The following is a 19854-nucleotide window of genomic DNA, read 5'->3' on the forward strand; positions in this document are numbered from 1 at the left end:
CTCTCCCACTTATCTGATTTCATTTTGTGTTATTTTGTACTTTGTATTGTCTTTTTTAGAGACTGTAAATAGCTGAAGCTTGTCAGGAGTAATGCAGCTTCGAATTTGAATGTGTGCCATTAGGGAAGTAAAGAGCAGACATTGGTTCTTTATTTATTACATGACAGTTAGGGCACAAAGCCAAAGCCTGAATCGTATCGCACACATACACACACATACGCCATGAGATACTGTATTTGCCTACTATCTTTTTAATTTTACATCCAAATCACAGTTAAGTCATGGGTGCCTGTGTCTTTCCTCACAGTCTTTCCTCTCTATATATGTAAGCTGTGGTTGCACATTGCCCTGTAAGATGGTACAGTATCTGCCTGCTGCTCTCTTTTCCATATATAACTTCTCACAGCCTCTCCTGTGTCCCCCTGCCCTACTTTACACCTTCCAGCATTCACACACTGTACAGTACAACTAGATGGACCTTACAGCTGACTGAACTGTGCGCCTGCAGATCATTTCCTCCACTGTTCTGTTAAAAAAAAACTACTCAGGCTCTAATAACAGCCTCTATGTCTGGCAGTGAAGCAACAACTGATGTTTAAACCTTTAAGTTGCTTCATTATCAAACTTGGCAGTTCATTTAGAGAAAGATATGATTTCCTTAATGAATTATTGGATATTTTATTATGGCGTGAGTGTGTTTTCTTGGCACTTAGTGAAGCAGACTCTTTTGTTTTTGATCCAGATGAAGAGGGTTACTCATATCTGTTTTATCTTAATTGGTTCGCTTTGCAGTCGGTCATGAAGTGATCTGTTGCTGCCCTCTTGTGGTGATATGGGGGAACATGACATCCGTAATTCTTGGAATAGGGGAACACGCTGTACCCAGAAAAACAATCAATCTAAACACAAAGTGAAAATGATACAGGAAACTGAAGAATGTTTAAAACTGATAGGTCTGTATGAAGCCTTTGATCTATATCTACCATATTCAGACAGGAGGGAAACCACATATCATAGGCCTACTAAAAATGTTGCAAACAACTTTATAATGTGTAATGTGTGCTGATTAATACTTACTTACTACTGATTTTATGCATTTGGGTTTTATAACCATAACTTGGCTGCGCTGAATGGCACTTTTAATTCTTTTTGTTGAAGGTGACAGTTCTTCCTCAGTCTTCTGATGTGTGTGTGTGTGTGTGTGTGTGTGTGTGTGTGTGTGTGTGTGTCTGTACTTTTACTGTGTTTTTCTTTATAGGTTCTTGGTTGGAGTTTGTTCGCCAGCTCAATTTCTTTCAGTGTCCTTGTTTTTAGTGATCATCTTCTACATCAGTGGTTTCCTTTTTTGCTCGTTACCCTTTAGTACAAAGTCGTATCTACTTGCAGTCAGATCAACGAGCGCTTTTCCATTTTAATGTTGCTTCATCTGAATGTTATTCAGAGGTCATTGAATCTATACAGTCTTACTTATATAACAGAAACAGTCAGAAAACAAGCAAAGAGCAAAGAAAAGTTAGTTTGCTACTGCGTGAATCACCTCATGCACCCATGTGGGGCCTCTAACCCTAGGTTTGCAACCCTCCACACTATACCATCAACACAAGGACTCACTTCACCACATTGCGAGTTCTTAAAATCAAAATGAATATTGTATATCTGGCATTGTGAGCCCGTGTTGCCAGAAGAATATTTAACAAACTAAAACCTAACCATAACGCTAACCCTAAATGCTGTTATGGCATAAAGTTGATTTATTATAGTATATATCATCCATTTTATTTTCCACTTGTCCTCTAAAGGGTCCCATAAATTTCAGATTTATGTTAGAAGAGTTGAAGGATCAGATTACATTGTAGGGTGATCATGCTCCAAAGCTCTTAGTCCTATACTCATAAGCAGTGTAGCTCCAACCAACTGCACCAGTTGAGATGCTCCATTACCTGACTGAGCGCTGGTCTAGTGTGTTGCATATCATCATCAGTGCTTAAAGGTAATCTGATAATAAAATCTGTTCCCATATTTACACAATAACATGAGTAACTGTGTTGACTCATAGCATAGTGTAGAAGGAGCACTAAAGCTCCACATAGACACACAAACATCAGTGATTGAATGTAATAAATGACAAGTTTATTGTTGCACAAAATGTACAAAATAACAAGCAAATGGACAGCCCCTACCCCCCCCCCCCCCCACCACCACTTCATAGCATCCCTCCCCTCCCCCTGGTTCATTCGCCATAATGAAGCTGAATTTCTGAAACCTATGACTACGGCAAGTCCGATGGTCCAAGCCAAACGCATGGTAATTCTGAGAGACAACACATACCCATTTCAGCGTCACTGAACAATTAAAAATGAATAAAAACACCTTATTTACACATTTCTGTCAGAACTTTTACAACATGCCATCTATATATTTATACAGAATATGCTTGTGCACATACCCCTGTATAGAAAATATATTATAAGATCAAATTAAGTTAGACTAAGGGCTATAGACATCCAAAGTACAGCACTTCTTTTTTAAATCTCCTTTTTTTATTTTCATTTTTATTTCCCATTTATTTAATGTTCCTAGTTCTTTATCAATCTCGTACTAAAATTAATGACTCTAGTTGACTGAATGCAGATGTTTTTTTTGTGTTTTTCCCTTTGAGGATCTAAGCTGACCATGTAGATGCCTGATAAGAAAAGCGTCACATATTTACACAGGAGCACTCAGATCTCTCCCTTTTAATGCATGTGTGTAAATTTGACCATCTTCTGACTTTTGTATGTGTGTGTATGTGTGTTGTGTGTGTGTAAGTGATGTTTTATAAGACTCCATCCCCTCAAAAAAAAAAAAAACCCTTCTCCTCCTCAGGCCTGGCTTGACGATGTAATACGAGTATAAACCAATCAGCTTTGGCACTGGGTGAAAAAATAAGTGTGCTGTGGTTTCTCAGTTGCAGTTTTACAAGTCGATTAAGCGTGTGAAATCCTCTGTCCTGTCCCTGTTTCTGCACTAATGTTGAAAATCACAAAGAAGCAGCGGAAAAAAGCAGATCTGACGGTTACAGCTGCTTTCATCGTTTAAGTATTAGTGCAAAAAAAGGGGGATGAAAAAAAGTTCTTCTCACGTCGTTCACAGGCAAATGATATCTAACAAGCTAGCACTGTGATATCTAAACCACATTAGCACCATGGAGAGAGAGTGAACGCTATAGTTCAAGTAAAGCCAGACGACTCACAAGATGTTTTGTGCTGGAACATACACAGCGCAAGGGTGTTTTTGTGCCATGGAAAAAGAAACCACATATCCCACAGATGGATGGATGGATGGGTGGAAAGGGAGGTGATGGGGACAAAGAGGATGATATTTAGGGGGGGAAAAAAAGGAGACTGTCTCTTTATCTCCTCCTATCGCCTCCTATCCTCCAGCTGCACTGATGTAGCAACAAAAAAAATAGAAATGAAACAAGTGGAAGCAAATCTCCGGAGTGTGTCCATCACATTGCTTCACAAGTCACCTGTGGATGGAGATTAGTGCAGCTGGAGGAGATGGAGGAGCCGTGCCACACCACACCACCACCACCACATCTGCAACCTCGAGAGCTAAAAAACTCCTCTGGGTAAACTGGGTGTGTGTGTGAGAGGCGACCGCACGTGAAATCTCATGGAATCAGTTGGATCAGATTTCAGGGAAAAAGGAGATGGTGTCGCTTTCAAGGTGTGTGCAAAAATACTTGTCAGACTACTGCTGTGATATGAACCCTTTATTTTTTGTACTTTTTCTTTTCGCCATCGCTTCGGTTCTGACCTTAATTTTCAATATAGCTTCCTCTTAGTCTTTAATCCTACCTATTTTCATCTGCTGTTTGTGTTTCACTTGTTTTAATATATATCTATATTTTCTTTTCTGGCTTTTTTTTTCTCTTTTCTTACTTTACAAAATGAGAGACAGAATGATGGACAGCTGACAATATATATAATTATTTTCCTCTTCTTATTATCATCAGGTTTCTCTTTAACCTAGAGATGACTTTCTTTGTTCGTTGTAAACAAACTGGTTTATCAGCCACTGGCGTTTGTTTCCTCCTCTTTTTTCCTCCTCCTTCAAGTGCACTCCTTCTTTCCTCCCTCCCTCCCTCCCTCCACCGCTCTCCTCATTCTCATTGCAGGAGGGCCCTGATTTGTTTGGAGGTGCTGTCATCATTTAGATGCCGTGTCGTGTACCTGGAAAAAAAAGAGGAAAAGAAAACGTGCTGGAATCAGAAAGCTCTTACAAGTCCTCGTGCGTCATGATTTTGGACGTCACGCACGTTCATACACACCTCAGTGCGTTCAGAAGTCCCTCCACACTGTTGGACGGTTGCTCTTTCAGCACCTTGATGCAGCCCTTCATCTGCGAGGCACAAAGACAACACAGACGTTAGAGAAAAGGTCAGTAGCCTCAGATCAACCTCATGTCCTGCTGTTGCTCGTGCAGCAGCCAAACACACACACACACACACACACACACACACACACACACACACACACACACACACACACACACACACACACACACACACACTCGCTTGCATCCATACTTACACAATGAAGAAATGCTGACCCAAAAACACACATTTCAAAAAATGAGTTACCACATCTACAAATGTAATATTGAATATGTGTCATACATAATAAAATGTGATTTAACAAGGTTAAACTAGTGGTTTTAACTTTTTTTTGCTTGTGACTGCTTAAAATGAAACAAAATCTTCTAATGACCACTATCAGAGATTATGGCTATTGTGTGGACAGTTCTTTTCAGATTATTCCATCCAAATTGTTTGACTTGGAGGGATTTTTTCAGTTTGGAGGGCTCAAAGTATTCAATTTTTTTTTTAACTGAGAAAACATGAAAAAAACATGACTTGTGTGTAACAGAGTTTTCACTTAATCTAATCGTATTTTTGCCCCTCAGACATATCCTGGACCATCTTTGGGGCCCCCTTGGTTAGACATATATGCATCAACATCAAAGCTAATATTGCTGCTGACATATTTTAATCAAGGCTCAGGACTGCAACCTTTTTTTCTTCTGTTTATGAACATTACCACCCAAAAAACATAATAACTTGATGGATTCAACATTTTCCAATCAAATCTTCCTCTAATCAAGGTGGACAGTTTCCAAAAACTGTATTTCAAACACTGAATTACTAATACTCTCTACAGAAGCCCAGACTGTAGAGTAAAATACTGTCTCACACCACACTGATGATTTATTGTCAGCCATAAGAAATATAATATTAATAAAGGGATATCATTTATTGTATGCTTGCTCGGTAGAAGGTGATCAAAATGTCAGTTTAGAACCACTCTGAATTTAAATCACCTTGTTGATAACCAAGATTATGAGATGAACCTTTGTAGACCGAGCTGGACTACCCTCTTCTGTATTAACAGTGGATAACATAACAGGCCAGTTTCCAACTTTTAAGGAAAGTCAAACATCAGACAGATGTAAAAGTATAAAACGTGTGTTACTCACATCGATTTTGGAGGTCTTGGCAAAAGCCCCGACAGGGTGAACATGGTCATAGAGAATGATGACGCCCACCATCACCCTCATGCAGAACAGCATGGTGTCTGTGTTGGTGAACCGACAACGGTACTCTCTGGGAAGGGAAGAAAGTACAATATGAGTTTAGAACATGGAGAAGTCTGACAAATCAAGAAAAAAGAACAGGGTTGGATAAAGATTCAGGGGGAGGCAGAGAGGGCAAGTAGAAAGTGGCAAATGACAAAGAAATCAATCAAGGAAAAAGATTAGTTAAGTGGTTTGAGTTTGGCATGAAGGACGGGATCCAGCTCTTTATTCATTCTCTGAATGAGTGTTTCCAACTTGAGAAGGACCCTTTTGTGTTCACTTTGAAAGGGCTTGTTAATTAAAATGTAGGTTTCTGACCTTTAGAAAGGAAAACAAGGAGACGAGTATATGTAAGAGAAGTGGAAATGCGGAGAGTACTCACGGAGTCTCCAGCATGACGCGGCACACACAGGCCATGGTACTCAGACAGTCTGTGGTGTCCTCTATGGGCAAGGTCTTATTCTGAAGAAAGGAAAACAAGAGATGTAAATGCCTAAAAATGTCATGATTTTCATTTCAGTTTTTAGACAAACCACAAAAGCAAGTTTCCTCCTTTAAAAAAAAAACTGCAGCAAAAGTATTTAAACACAAGGTGGAGACAAAGCACATCTGTAGAGTGGAGTAAAGCATGTAAGCGGAGTGAAGCAACTTTCTTAAAAGGCAATCATGACCAGCGTGTCCTCTAAATTTTGCATGAGTTTCAAAAGTATTTCTCAAATGTCCGTTCCATCAAGATGCACTGAGGTGTAAAGTTAGAGAGATACTGCCGCCTCCACACTAAAACACTGTAGAGAAGAGGGAAGTGTTCACGCAACCGTCCAGCAAGGGCACTTGAGGTGAATATTTGACTGAACCACATTTCTCACAATAAGAAAAGGTTGGATAAATGGATCCATTGTAAAAACACAAATATCTAATTAAAGTTTCATAGCTGTTTGCTCGTAGTTCATGTTATATTAACCAATGTAATATATGCTCTGTACCGTACCTACCCTAAATTATTTGTCCTTTTCTACATGTACTGTCTGATCATTTAGCTCAGGACATTTTGACATTTGACAAGCATGTAGGTCAGGTGATTGGCAGAGGCTTAATGTTATTGGTCAGTCCATAATCACCAGAATGTCTCATAGCTGAGAAACACACTTAAAATACTGTCCTTTAATGAATTTTAAAGTTGATGTGTACAACATAAACTGCTACAGGTTTGATTAAAATCCTCCACTGACTGATCACAAACCAGATTTATGATTGCGCCATCATCTTTGGGGAATGCTGATCTAAATGTTCCAAATGTGATTCATTTTTTAGGTGTCCATCCAATCCCTTCCTCGCTTCATCTCCATGACAATAAATCTAAACTCCAGCTCAGCTCATGTAGTTCCCACTCTCTGTAATAACCACATCATGATGGTGTACTCTGTCAGGATAAGGGATCTACCTCTGAAACAAACTTGGTGGTGGCGTTACTCAGAGTCTTCAGCATGGGTGTTGCTTCAGCATAGAACAGGGACATCCGGTTGGCCATCTCATTGTTGACTTCGTTCTCCGCTTCCAGCTGTGTGCCAATACAACATAACTCCATCATTAGTATAAAAGAAAAAAGTCATTGTATTTCAAAAAGCATTTATCGCTCAGTCCAATTATCATGCCATCTAGTTGTGTAGAGTAGGGATGAGGCCGATCCTGCCTCCAATTTGTGCAACCTGAACGGCAAATGAAATATTGATTGTACATCTCTTTGTGTTGTTAGGAGGAAAAGGAACACCTCCACTTGAGTCATTAATGATTAAACAGAGAAAGTGAAGCCATGCAGTTTGATCATGTGCACACTAAACAGCCTGATAATGCCTCAGAGTGCTTACCTGCTGGTTGTTCAGCCTGTTCCTACTGATAGTCCTCCTGTAGTAGCTGAAGTCATTCTGAATGGCTGGATTCGTCATCTGCATGATGAGACAGAAGGTTGCTCATAAGTCAAGTATTTTCACAAGGCGGTCAAGGAATATGTTCATTTTTTAGTATGGTGAAGGTCAGTCTGTGTGGGCTGTAATTACAACAAAACTGATGCTTCTCACCTTAAGTTCATCAAAGCTGAGTGTAAAATGAAGAATCTCAGCAAACTGTTTGGCCAGGGCCTGCTCTCTCTCCAGGTGCTGCATGGGAGCGTACGGCGGGCTCGTCAGCGCCTCCAGCAGGCTGCGCAGGGCATTCTCTGCGAAACATAACACACACTTAGATTTTTAGAAATTCATCTGTACAAACTGAAATCTGCATGTCATACTGCACAGGATTTAATCTCCCTGTGTTCGGACTGTTGTAATTCTCTTTAATCTGGCGTGGATCTGAAGTCTCTTTCATGTCAACAGCTTGAAAAACAAAATACAACAGCGTCAGAATCAGAAACAGCAGGATTTTAATCACCTCACTTCAGTTTTGTCACCTCATCTTTGGACACCTGTAGGGTTTTAAACAGGACCCAAGCACAGTGAGATTTGGCCTCAGGCACAGACCTTTGGATCCCCTCTGAGAACAGAGCTCAGGTCCTCAAGCAGAGATCATCTGGCAGAGATTTAACATTTAAAGTGACCAGACATTTACCCTCAGAGCTCTTAGGCTTTGGAGCTATGTGCCTTTGAAACTCTAAATGTAGAGGTTTTTTCTTCCTTACATTTTAAGCCACACTAGCGACACAGCTCAGGACTCCAGATTGTAATATCTCAACAACTATAGGATGGATTACCATAAAATTTCTACTAACATTCATGGTCCACAGAGGATGAATCCTAATGACTCTTTTCTTTAGCACCGCCATGAGGTTGGCGTATATGTTTTTTATTGAAATGTCTCAAATTTGCTTCGAACATCTCCTTGGGATGAGTTCAAATAACTTTGGTGATCCCTAAAGATTTAATAGAGCCACAATCCAGTCAAAATAAGCAATTTGGTTTATGACCAAATACTTGCAAACTAATCCCATCGCATCAGCCTCTGTGCTAATTCGCAAATGTTAGCATGCTAACACACTAACATACATAGATCAAAGATGGTGACATGGTAAACATTACTGACATGTTAACCATTACACCTGTAAAATGAAGCATGTATTTATGTATCATTTCACCCTATAAGACAAAAAAACTGAATGAAATGGAAGTGGTACTCCACAGAGGTCACACTAGGGCCGATCATGCTGCCTAAGTGTCATGTGGCAGCATGTGTGTATCAGTGACCATACATATCCCCTGTCTGACATGCTATTGAACCTATGCCTTTTTACTGGCTTGCTGCCTCTAACAAATCAGACACCAGAGCTGAACTTCAGAGGTTGCATGTAGTAGTAATGCCTCAGAAGCAATGTCTCTGGAGGCACCATCCCTTCTTCTGCATTAAAAATGCATAAGGTCCTTCTATAAATACAGCGATGAAGCGTTTTATCTAAAGGGCCCGGGTAGAAACCCCACTCTCCCTCCTGCAGTCAGCACAGAACGATGGCTGCCAGAGCGCACAGTCCCTGTGCTGAGCACTGATTCCTGAGGGTACACTGACAGATTGGATAGACACACTGCAGCTGTTTGTTAACTGTACTGTACTTGTCAAATCAATCAATCAAAGCATAAACTTGAAAAGATGGTACAAGGGGCAAAAAAGGAGGATTATTCTAGTTTGTAGACTCTACCCATAGTTAGGATTCGATCCTCTCCCTCCATCAGAGAGACGACAAAATATCTGCTCTGCCTCATAGATACATTAGCACTGATACAGATAGATAGATAGATAGATAGATAGATAGATAGATAGATAGATAGATAGATAGATAGATAGTATGGCTGTAGGAACAAAGCTCCTGCTAAAATGGGGCTTTCTGCACATGGGTAGTTTATACCTACAGCCAGAAGGAAGGGGGGTGAAGTGCTGGTAGAGTGGGTGGTCTGGGTCATGTGTGATTGTGAATGCTTTGCGGCTCAGAGATGAGGTGGTACAATCAGATAAGTCGGGGGTGGGAATACTAATGAGTTTGCTGGCTAAATGAGTTATCTTTAAGAATTCATTCTTACTGCTGACTGTAAGCATATGGAAGAAAACAGATGGCACCATAGAGAAGAACAGGCTCAATAATGCTACGGTAGAGGAGAAGAAGGAGGAGAAGATGGGGTTGGACAGGCAGGTGGTTTAGTTTACGGATGGCTGTAAGTGTCTGTTGACAATGTTGGTATGCGAATTGAAGCTGAGGTTACTGTCTAATGTAATGTCAAGGTATCTGAGATATCTGGGGGGTGGACCAGAGTTTTGGGGGGTTAAAGAGCAGTAGCTTTTGACATGTTAAGGCAGAGAAAGTTATTGTCTCTCCATGTACTGAGCAGTATTAGGATGTCTGTCTCATCTGCATAGAGGTAGAATGATTATCATCAATTATTAGTTAGCCCTCATTCTGTGGTAAGCTGAGAACACAATGTCCACAATGAGATTGGAGTATTATTGGAAGGCAGAGAAGAGGCGGCAGTCGAACTCTATTCCTCTGCTCATACTTCTCTCTTCTCTTTCTCTCTCTCTCTCTCTCTCTCTCTCTCTCCCTCTCTCTCACTCTCTCTCTCTCTCTCTCTCTGTCTTTCTATGCTGGACGACCATGTACCACTGTTTCCGTGGCAACGGCTGCCTGGCTGCTAGGTCAGGATGCTGCAGAGATGGCTGAGAGGACTGAGAGGACATCATATTGTGTGTTTGTGTGTGTGTGCGTGTGTATGTGTGTGTTAAGGAATGCTGTCGGAGTGAAATTGTATGTAAAATCACGACTGTGGCACACAGAAAACATGGACTGGAGCTGTGAACCAGCGCTGAGACTACAAGATGAGTGTATCACATTTGCTTGTAATGAAAAAAGGGCCATTTTTATCACCTTCAAATTAAATTGCCACCCATTTAAGTTTCAGTAAAACATGTGTTGTGTCACATGTTACACTACGGTCAGAGGAACCGCTACCGTTAGTGTACAGTAGCAATCTGTCAAATCAGCGTTTAACACATCCGTAGTGTTTAGCACTTGTACACAACACAAATGCTTAAAAAACACTTAAAATCAGCTTCAAGCATATTTCTGGCTGAAAATCTGACAAATGGGGACCAAAGAAAAATGTCAGCTGTGTCAGAATGCAAATAATGTATAATAGCTTCAACAAAGACACATTAATGAGATTGGCACTTAATGTGTCTTGGTTTTTTGATAACTGACTAGCTGACAGTAAATGTACTTAACAGGTTTAGGTTTGGGCATTAGATACTTGCAGCCATAATTTCAACTCTTGTTTGACTTCAAACATATCTGCCAGAAAGTGCGTTACATCACCTGAAAGCCCTCTACAGAGTATACATCATAGCCATGCTCACCCAGTCGGAGGGAGAACTCGTAAAACCTCTTCAGCTTGGCCACCAGGGGGCAGACTGCATTCCAGGCCTTCTCCTGAAGAGCGAGGTCGCCTGGGTTCTGAATGGCCTGCAGGTGAGGAACACAGGTAAATGCACAGATGTTACTTTCCAAAAAATGATCTGAAAGCTCCCTGTCTCTTCTTTCTGCTCTTCCTCTGATTGATATTTCACTTTAGTAAAACATTTTCACTTTCACCTTTGCTACTACTACAGTGATTTCAGTTCAGCAAATATTGAGATGGGACAGACTGTATCAAGAAATACCTATTTTTGTTCTAGTGACTAACTGTCTGATACACAATGACATTACTTTTTGCATCTCTCTGCTGTAATGACAATGACATGATGATAATTACAACTCAAATTAAGTTATCGATAAAATTCCGGCCCACATATATAAGTGGTATATGCTGAATTTTCAGTTTGGTGCATTTAATAAAGCAAAAAGTACTTCTGAATCTCTACTCTGCAGGTGCTAAAAAAAAAAAAAAAGATCCACACAGGTGAAATATAGTTCAGCGGATAGCTAAGTGTCTGTTCTTAAGAAAACTTTCCAAGTCCTCAAGGTTAGGAAGTAAGGAGAGGAAAACGATTCAGCACTATTTGTTAACAAGCAGAACAGCGCCAACAGCTGAGCAGTCAGCAGCGGTGGTTGATACTGCAGAGGGAACTGCTTTGCAGCCATGTGTCGCTGAGGAAAAGCTGAATTTGAACACACTGCTGCTGGTCATCAAGTCCAGCACAGCAGTTCTCTAATAGATGATATTTATGCCTCTGCCGTAACACTGCAGGATAGGAAATTAACTTTTAAAATGTGAACATCTACCAGCCACTGACAAATAAATGCCCAATAGTAAATCATTATTTTGTGCCTGAAATCTATCAGCCACTTTCACATTTTACCAGCATTTGGATGGTGGCTGGTGCTAATTTCCCACCCTGCATTGCCACCAAAAACAACATATTGCATCAAATGTTTTTGTTTGAAAAAAATACTTTCACACATTTCTGTCTGTGCCTATATTTAGAGCATACTGCATACTGTACACTATATGTCAGGATTTCACCCTGTAAAAATCACACATGAGTGTTATGTTTCAACGCTGCTCTGCGGCTCTGGCAGTTTATTGATGTGCAGCACTTATCGACTGCTTCGTGTGTGCTTCCTGCTCACTTCTCGTATCTCCTGGCCCGCGCCATTATAAGACTGCAGCTCGGCTAGTATCCCATGAGCCTCCTCCAGCACAGCGCTGACCTGGTTCCACACGGCTGTCTCTGCCTCCGTGGGCTGGGCATCTGGGAGGGAGGAAGCAAGGAAGACAAGGTAGAGAAAGAGGAAGAGAAAGAGAGAGAGAGAGAGCAGGAAGTGAAAGTGTGATGTGAGGCGCAGGAAGGGATGAAAAGATTAAGGGGAAGGGGCAGAGAAGAGGGAAAGAAAAATGGGTGGAGAGATGGATGTTGTCAGCAGAGAGAGATGGACCAGAGGGAAATGGAAGAAAATGAGAAGAAAAAGTAGAGGAGGTTAGTGAGGAAAGAAGATGATATCCTAAAGGGCCAGATAAAACTGGGATAACTAATTTCTCACTACATGACAGCAATAAAAGCAAGGCATCCCTACAAGTAAAAGTTATTACATTTCATTTGTGTTAGTGGATTCAAGTTGCAGCCGTACACATCTAAGATCAAAATCTGGCCAGTAAGTGAATTACATAATTTATCTGTCATAGAATAATATCAAGAGACCTGTGAGCCATGCTCAGTCACACAGTGAGGTTTGATTACAGTGTGTAGTCACACAACAAATCAGTTTCACTTCAGGGAATCATTTGGATGAGGATCTTACAGCTAATCGTTTAACATTTTGACAATTTTCAGGCGCAGTAAAAGAGTCTAGATTGCAGCACAAGGACAATTTGTCTGACTCCTGGACTGTAATCCTCAGAACTCTTCATTCAGCAGAGATTTATACAGGCTTGGAAAGGTGTAATTGTCTCATAAGATTGATGTAATAGTATATATCCATCTTTTTCTCAGCATTTCACTCTGCACCACTATGAAGGGGTACAGGCTCTTTTTTTTGCCCTGGAGGTTTAATTGTTAGAAATGTTAAAACAAACAAGCAGCAAGGAGGACAACCCCCGGGCATGCTCAGTCTATATCTTTCCTACTTCCACGCACACACACACAGTACTGTAAAGTCAGTGCTTTGCTGCGGGGCACTTCCCAGTCACAGTTCTGCTTTATTTGCCCATGTGGCGCGCTGCATGCATACAAGGAGGAATAAGTGTTTGAGGGACACAATTTAAAATGAGTCCTCTTTTGTCATTGTGTTTGGTTTTCCTTTCTTGGAGCTATCCATCTCAATGTGTGACTCAGGTATAAAGTGAGAGAGTGGAAGTGTGCCCAGCCAGCTCTCTACATGCGGTGGCGCCGCTGATTATTTTTGCACCCTGAGGCTTTGCCTTCCTGCAGAGAAATAGTAATCATGTAATATTTGCTAAAGTGCACACCAGCTGCCGTAGTAATCAAGCGAGCATTTCAATTTTAGTGATGACTTAACATTAATGTGCTGCTGCATTCTTCTGGTGAACAACAACGCCTTTTATTTACTAAGTTACATAATAACTGAATGAGGATAGCATGTCCTCATAGCATTAAATGAATGGTTTGGCATTTTGAGAAATATGTTTATTCACCTTCTTGCAGAGTGTTAAATGATAATATTGCTAGCATTTGCTTATACATATGTTAAATATGCAGCTGCAGCCAGGAGACGATTAGCTTAACATGACTGGAAATGCTAACCAGGCTCTCTGAAGGTCTTTACTTAGCATTCACAGTGCCTGAAAGGCACCTGTAAAATTACAAACTGTCAATATTATACTTTGGTTTTTGAGTGAATTAAATTATATCTAGTTAATTAGTGGGCTTTAGAAGTGCTTTTCACAGCCGACAGATAATTCCAAACATCAGGTTTTCATGTGTGAAATGGAAATTTGCCACATGTTTATAATTTGTCCCCAATACAATGATTAGCATTTAGCTATAAATAGTTGAATGAGAGCCACTGAGTTTAAACCAAACTTGCTGTGTGACGGAGGTGACTGTGTCTCTAGGTTGAGAAGGAGAGCTCACAGATGGCGCAGGGTGGGTGAGGGAGGGACACGTCTAAAGCTGCCATGCCTGACTCTGACTCATTCCACTTGCTTTTGAAGTAAAGTGAATCACAGGCATAATACATGAAGGGGAAATTCAAGCTATTCGGCAGCTGACGTCTCTTGCCAGCAGTGAGCTCTCCCACTCTCATGTTAACATACAGTCAGTAAAGGAGGAGGAAGCCAGCTGTTAAAAGGGGGGAAAGTGGTCGAGGAAGGGCAGAAAATGTCGGGAGACGCTGCAAAACATCCCCATCTTAACATTTCAATTAGTCTCGTAATCCGCTCTAAAATCTTTAGTGGGAATTTCTTTGCCAAAGATGACTTGATTCATGAAAACAATGACACATATTGATTTAGATTTTTAGCCACATTAACATCAAAAACTATTGGGCAGATTGACATGACATTTTCTACAAATACTCATGTTCCCCAGAGGATGAATCCTAATGACTTTGATGATCCACAAACCTTTCCTCTAGCATCACCATTAGGTTGACATTTTTATTTGTTTAGCAAGATGAATCAAATATTGTATGAACTGTCAAGAAATGCTTAAAAACTGGTACGCAGCTGCTAGCGTAGCTGTAGACTCTTAGTCTCATTTTCCACTCTGGAAAAGAGCTTTTAACACCGATTACAAAATTAAGTTAAATTATTGTTAAGATGGACATTTTCACAGTGTAAAGTTTAGAATTCACTATAATGAGAAAGGGGGAGGGCAGAGGTGGTTTTATTCACAAACCTTTTTCACAATCTTTCTCAATCTCACTCCCTCACACATTTTTCAGTGCAACACACACACACACTCACACAGATAGGTCAGACATAGGTCACACAATAGGGGATGGGATGAAGAGGTGGAAGGATGACGATAGACTTTCTTTCAGTCGTCGTCATCCCCAGGCAACGGAAACCCACACAGGACTGGCATTCACTGCTACCCTCTGTTTTTAGAGCTTAGGAGCCGAGATCAAAGTATTATAGTTGTCATTTTGCTACAGGCTTGCCATGCTATTGTGCATCTGTCTGCGCCTAAGACATGGCGTGTGTAAATTAGGACCCTTTAGAAGGAAGCCAAATGACTTTCAAATGCCAGTCCCTGGAGCAGAAATCCAAAGATAAAGAAAAGGGTGAGGAGGAGGAGAGCTGCGGAGTAGGAAAAAGGGTAAATAAGGACGTAAAGATGACACAATGATCAGCTAAAACCGATGAATGAGGAAATAAAAAGCAAAGGCAACAGAGAGAAAGAGATAACTCAAAAAAAATAAGAAGCGGATGGTCTCACGTTCAAAGTCAAGGAAAACTATTGGGCCATGCTCAAGTTCGGCGCAAGCCAGCACTTTCAGGAGGTTTCCCATGAGCCCCCTGGAACAGAGAGAGGGGAGAAGTCTGTGGGTGATGAGGGGATGGGTGTCGGGGTTGTGCGCACGTTCATGTATGTGTGCGGTGTGTATGTGTGTGTGTGTGAGGGATGAAGGTGGTGGGGTGTGGGGACCGGATGGAAGGGAGTTGTTGGGATGGCGTGGTGGAAAGTATGTCCTGGGTGAAGCATGGCAACATGGACACAGAGCTTCTTTAATCCCACTCGTGCATTATTATTTTCTGTAATTGCTTGCTTTAAAGTGATGAAGTCCTTGATTTGGTGGCACTGATGATAGCAGTCCCTCAATTTAAAGGTCTAATGTTGAAGTCAAATTACAGTCTAGTTGTTATTTGCAAAATTCTGTGCAAAACATATAAATACAAGAAGTTAAGGCTTACATTTTGTTACATACTATGGATTATAGTTATTTCAAAAGGAGTTGAGCAAGATCTACCAAGAATCAAACAAAAAACAAATACATTGAGAGAAATTAAAAGTCATTTGAAACCAAAAAAATAAGCCCAAAATAAAAGTGCCCTAATTTGTGGGCAGTAGTTACCCCTATGACTAGAGCGTGGTGTTAAAACAGTCACTCGAACTGAAGAAGCGAAACTCAAAAAGAGAGATGTCAAAAGAGAAATTTCCATCAGTGAAAAAGCACGAAAATATGTAATCAAATGGTGCATCAGTGTAGGTTGCCGTTATGATTTATTTATTTTTTATAGATTTAGTTTCTGAGGTCCTTCTTTGGTCTCAAATTATTCTTATTCAGTCTCAGTTAACCTTTCTTTGGATATTTTAATCAATAGTATTGAAACAGATATAATTCAATACAATTACTTTCTGATAGAGCACATACTTGCATGTAGTGAGGAATAAGAGTAACAGTATGTGATCACTTCTCTGAAAATGTAATTGGTGTTGATTCCTACTAATGCTTGTTTTTCTCTGGTCACTTTAAATACCTACGCACCATTTTATTAACGCCTACACTCTGTATATTTATATCATCACTGGATGGAAAACCGATTGGATGAAAGCACTGAGAGTGGGACTAGAGAGCATCTGATAATGACAAACCACACCCACCAACAACACTTCATCACACCATCAACAACTCAGCAGCTCACAACCAAATATACCTCCACTGACCCCACCCAGCGACCTCCCGCTGAACGCCTCTGCTCCACACACACACGTGCGCTCACATTTCAAGCACACAGACACGTGCACGCACCCCGGCGCTCACTTACTTTCAAAGTCCAGGAAAAAATGTGGACAGTTCTCTAAATCCTTGCCAAGGACCTTAATGAGGTTCCCCATGGCTGGCGACCTGGACGGGAGGAAACAACAAAATGCATACAGTACGCAGAACCTGGCAACGCAAATAAAAATACACAAATGCACATGGAGAACACAGCAGGTTATGAGTGTTTCATTTTCTTACCCATCTGTGCTTCCCTAATTATCCCTCTTTCCTTTCCTCCTCTATTTTTCTGTCTAAGCAATACATCCCGAGCAAAGTCAGGCATTTCAGTCATAAATGACACTGATCACAATTTGCATCCGATACACCGTGTGCGCTATATTTGATTAGAGAGGGGCCTAAATCCAGTAGTGAATCATTTAGCTCTCTCATTGGGAGTCAGTAGAGCTGAGTGGTGGTTTTAATCCATTTACATTACTATAGTAACCTAATAAAAGCCCGCTATGCACGGGCTACTCTCTGCTAATGCTCTTCATGTACAGCAGTCTATACATACTTTATGACAAGTAAGGCTCTTTATACTTCATAGCCAAAGACCAGATGCCAGCGCTTTGTGAAACCAATGATGCAAGCTTCATTAGATTATACTGTTGCTCTGACAGGCAGTATACACAGGTCTGCATGTTTGTTTGTTTATGTGCAGCACTATAGGACAAACAAAACAACGTGTATAAAGTAATGGTTTGACATTTTAGGAATTATTATTCTTCCTAAGAATTAGATGAGACCTCTTGAGAACCGGTAGGTGGTTAGCTTAGTTTAGCATAAAGAGTGGACACATGGTTGAAACAGCAAGCCTGGCTCTGTCCAAAAATAACAAAATCCACATGGTGGCACCTCTGAAGCTCACTAATTATACTCCATAATTAAGTCTTGTTTATTTCTTCCATACGACGTGTGTAAACTGGGGAAACCAAGAGTCATCCCCCATAAACCATAAATTGACACTTTGTCACTTTGGTTTTTGTACAGATTTAATAAACAAGATGTAACATGTCAATTAGTGAGATTTAAAGGTGCTGCTGGCAAGTTTTGTGATCAGAGCCAGGCTGTTTCCTTGCTTCCTCTCTTTATGCAATGCTAACTGTACAGACATCTAACTGGTTTCAATTTTCCCATATTACTCAACAACAATGAATAATCACAATTCCAAAATGACTATTCCTTTAATACCATGCTAGTGGGTCTTGGTTTTAAACTGGGAAAGGATTGTGTGTGTGTGGGTGTTGCATAAAAAACATTTAGTAAAAAAATGTTTTAAAACAAGTGGAATCGAAAATCTGAAGATGAATAAAAATGAAAGCCTCCCTTCTCAATTGGCACCCCCGCTCAACCATAGAAGGACTACAGCAGAAGAAGGTAAACAGCTGCCAAGTTTCACTTCCTCTGCCGTACCCTCCGTGTTAATGTGCTATGTTAGCACACAGCGGAGGCCTATCAGTTTCCCCTGCGAGAGTGATTTATGGCTAGCATTAGCATGTTTACGAGATGCCACCGTCCTGCAAAAAAGCCCGGTCTTTTCACTGTTACTCAGCAAGAACGGGTGTTGCAACGCAGCACTGAAGTGTTTATGGAGGAAGGGGAGGAAGAAGGAATTGAGTTGCACTGCCCAGTCGCTGAGGCAGCTTGCTGACATTCCCAGTAGAGTATCTACTGTAGTATTTGTCTACTGGATCTAGAAAATCTGTTGAGTAGCGTCAATAACACTGGAGGGCTGAGAAGCAGAGCTGTACGCTGAGTCACTGCTGTAACCTGTGAGCATCGGTCCAAATGTGTAAAAATACATTCTGTCTCCTCCTGACTTTTAGACCACCTGCCCTAAGATACATGCTGAAACGCTGCAATGAATATATGAATAACAGATTCATATCTCCAGTCTGACAAGGTGATTGCAAAGGCGAAGTCAAGCTGAGATTCAAATCAGAGTCCCGTAGAAAGCAGTGAAAACCTTCTGACATGTGAATAGGTGAGCGTGTGTGTGTATGTGTTTGTTATAGGTAGCCACACACACGTATATATATATACACACACGTTAACACACACAGCGAGTCTGGAGCAGCATGTGGTCCATCCCGAGAGCAGCGCTTGGCTGATGGTTGCCAGGATACTGTTGGCCTGGTAATATCGTCTGCTCATCTCAGCAGAAGATGTGGAGGAAAAAAGCATGCAGCTTGCTCACACACCGGGTCAGCAGCTTACAACAATGATCTGATGCATTAATCTTTACTATTATAAGCCTCAAACAGAAACCACTTTCACCATTTAATAAACATAAAGGTGCAATTAAAAGCAGGACGAGCAGCTTCTCACACCTTTCTCCTCTTACCCTGTTTTCCTACAAGTGCTTCGATCCTTCCTTTGTCTTTTGTTTCTTCTTCTCAGTCCTGTCTGCCTCCTCTCTTTCCTCCTCTGCGCTCTGTGAAATCGTTGCTGTCAGTTAATCCCAGGTTAGCTCGGCTCAGAGCGATAGCTGGAGTCCCACAGTGGCACTAGTTGCCACTCTCTGCTTTTCTTAGAGACTGATGCGAACTTCTGCTCTCGCTCTTTCTCCCTCTGTCTCTCTCTCTCTCTGCGTATCTCTGTCCACTTCACACTTCTCTTTTTCAGCTATCTATTTAAAGGCCTGTGGTTTTCTCTATACGCTTTGTGTGCTAGATTCTGCTCTTTGTGGGTAGTTTTTAAAGCGGGTGCTTTGTTCGTAGAGGGGGGATTCTCTGGTGGGTGAGGTTTTCAGTATAAAGAGCATAAGATATGTTCGTTCATTTTATATACATTTACCACATCTTTCCTCTAGCTCTACCTTCCTGGTGTGTGTGTGTCTATACCTTTTCAATTCATACGCAAACAGAGAAAACTCCTTCTCTCTTTTCTCTCCCTTTTCCCTATCTGACGTCAGAATGGGTTCCTCAAAAATATCCCCCCAGCTCTCTTCTCTGCCTCACTTCTCCATTTCAACACTCAGTGGCACTCTGCTGGCTCCTCTGGCCTTGTCTTGTCATAGCACATCTCTATCACGGTGCCATTCA

General features: G+C 41.1%; 1 protein-coding gene across 1 annotated transcript; it reads right to left on the reverse strand.

Moving 5' to 3' along the window:
* Positions 1-2229: 2229 nt before the first annotated feature.
* On the reverse strand, positions 2230-19384 carry fam49al (family with sequence similarity 49 member A, like). Its single transcript, XM_053334174.1, has 11 exons — positions 19155-19384; positions 15484-15563; positions 12215-12336; positions 11002-11107; positions 7695-7831; positions 7485-7562; positions 7061-7177; positions 6002-6081; positions 5521-5647; positions 4316-4386; positions 2230-4217 (listed from the first exon to the last, which is right to left on the reverse strand). Exons 2-11 carry the CDS (start codon positions 15554-15556, stop codon positions 4154-4156), a joined length of 975 nt encoding a protein of 324 aa, XP_053190149.1. The 5' UTR covers positions 15557-15563; positions 19155-19384; the 3' UTR covers positions 2230-4153.
* Positions 19385-19854: the final 470 nt, after the last annotated feature.

Source organism: Scomber japonicus, chromosome 15 (assembly GCF_027409825.1).
Source record: "Scomber japonicus isolate fScoJap1 chromosome 15, fScoJap1.pri, whole genome shotgun sequence".
Lineage (NCBI taxonomy): Eukaryota > Metazoa > Chordata > Actinopteri > Scombriformes > Scombridae > Scomber > Scomber japonicus.

Excerpts from the sequence above, each read along its gene's own strand:
- fam49al (XM_053334174.1), bottom strand. The coding sequence starts at position 15,556 with ATGGGAAACCTCCTGAAAGTGCTGGCTTGCGCCGAACTTGAGCATGGC. Across the intron at positions 11,108-12,214 it reads CGGGCCAGGAGATACGAGAA|GCCATTCAGAACCCAGGCGA; the intron begins GTGAGCAGGAAG and ends CCTCACCTGCAG. Across the intron at positions 7,832-11,001 it reads CGAGTTCTCCCTCCGACTGG|AGAATGCCCTGCGCAGCCTG; the intron begins GTGAGCATGGCT and ends TATGTTTCGCAG.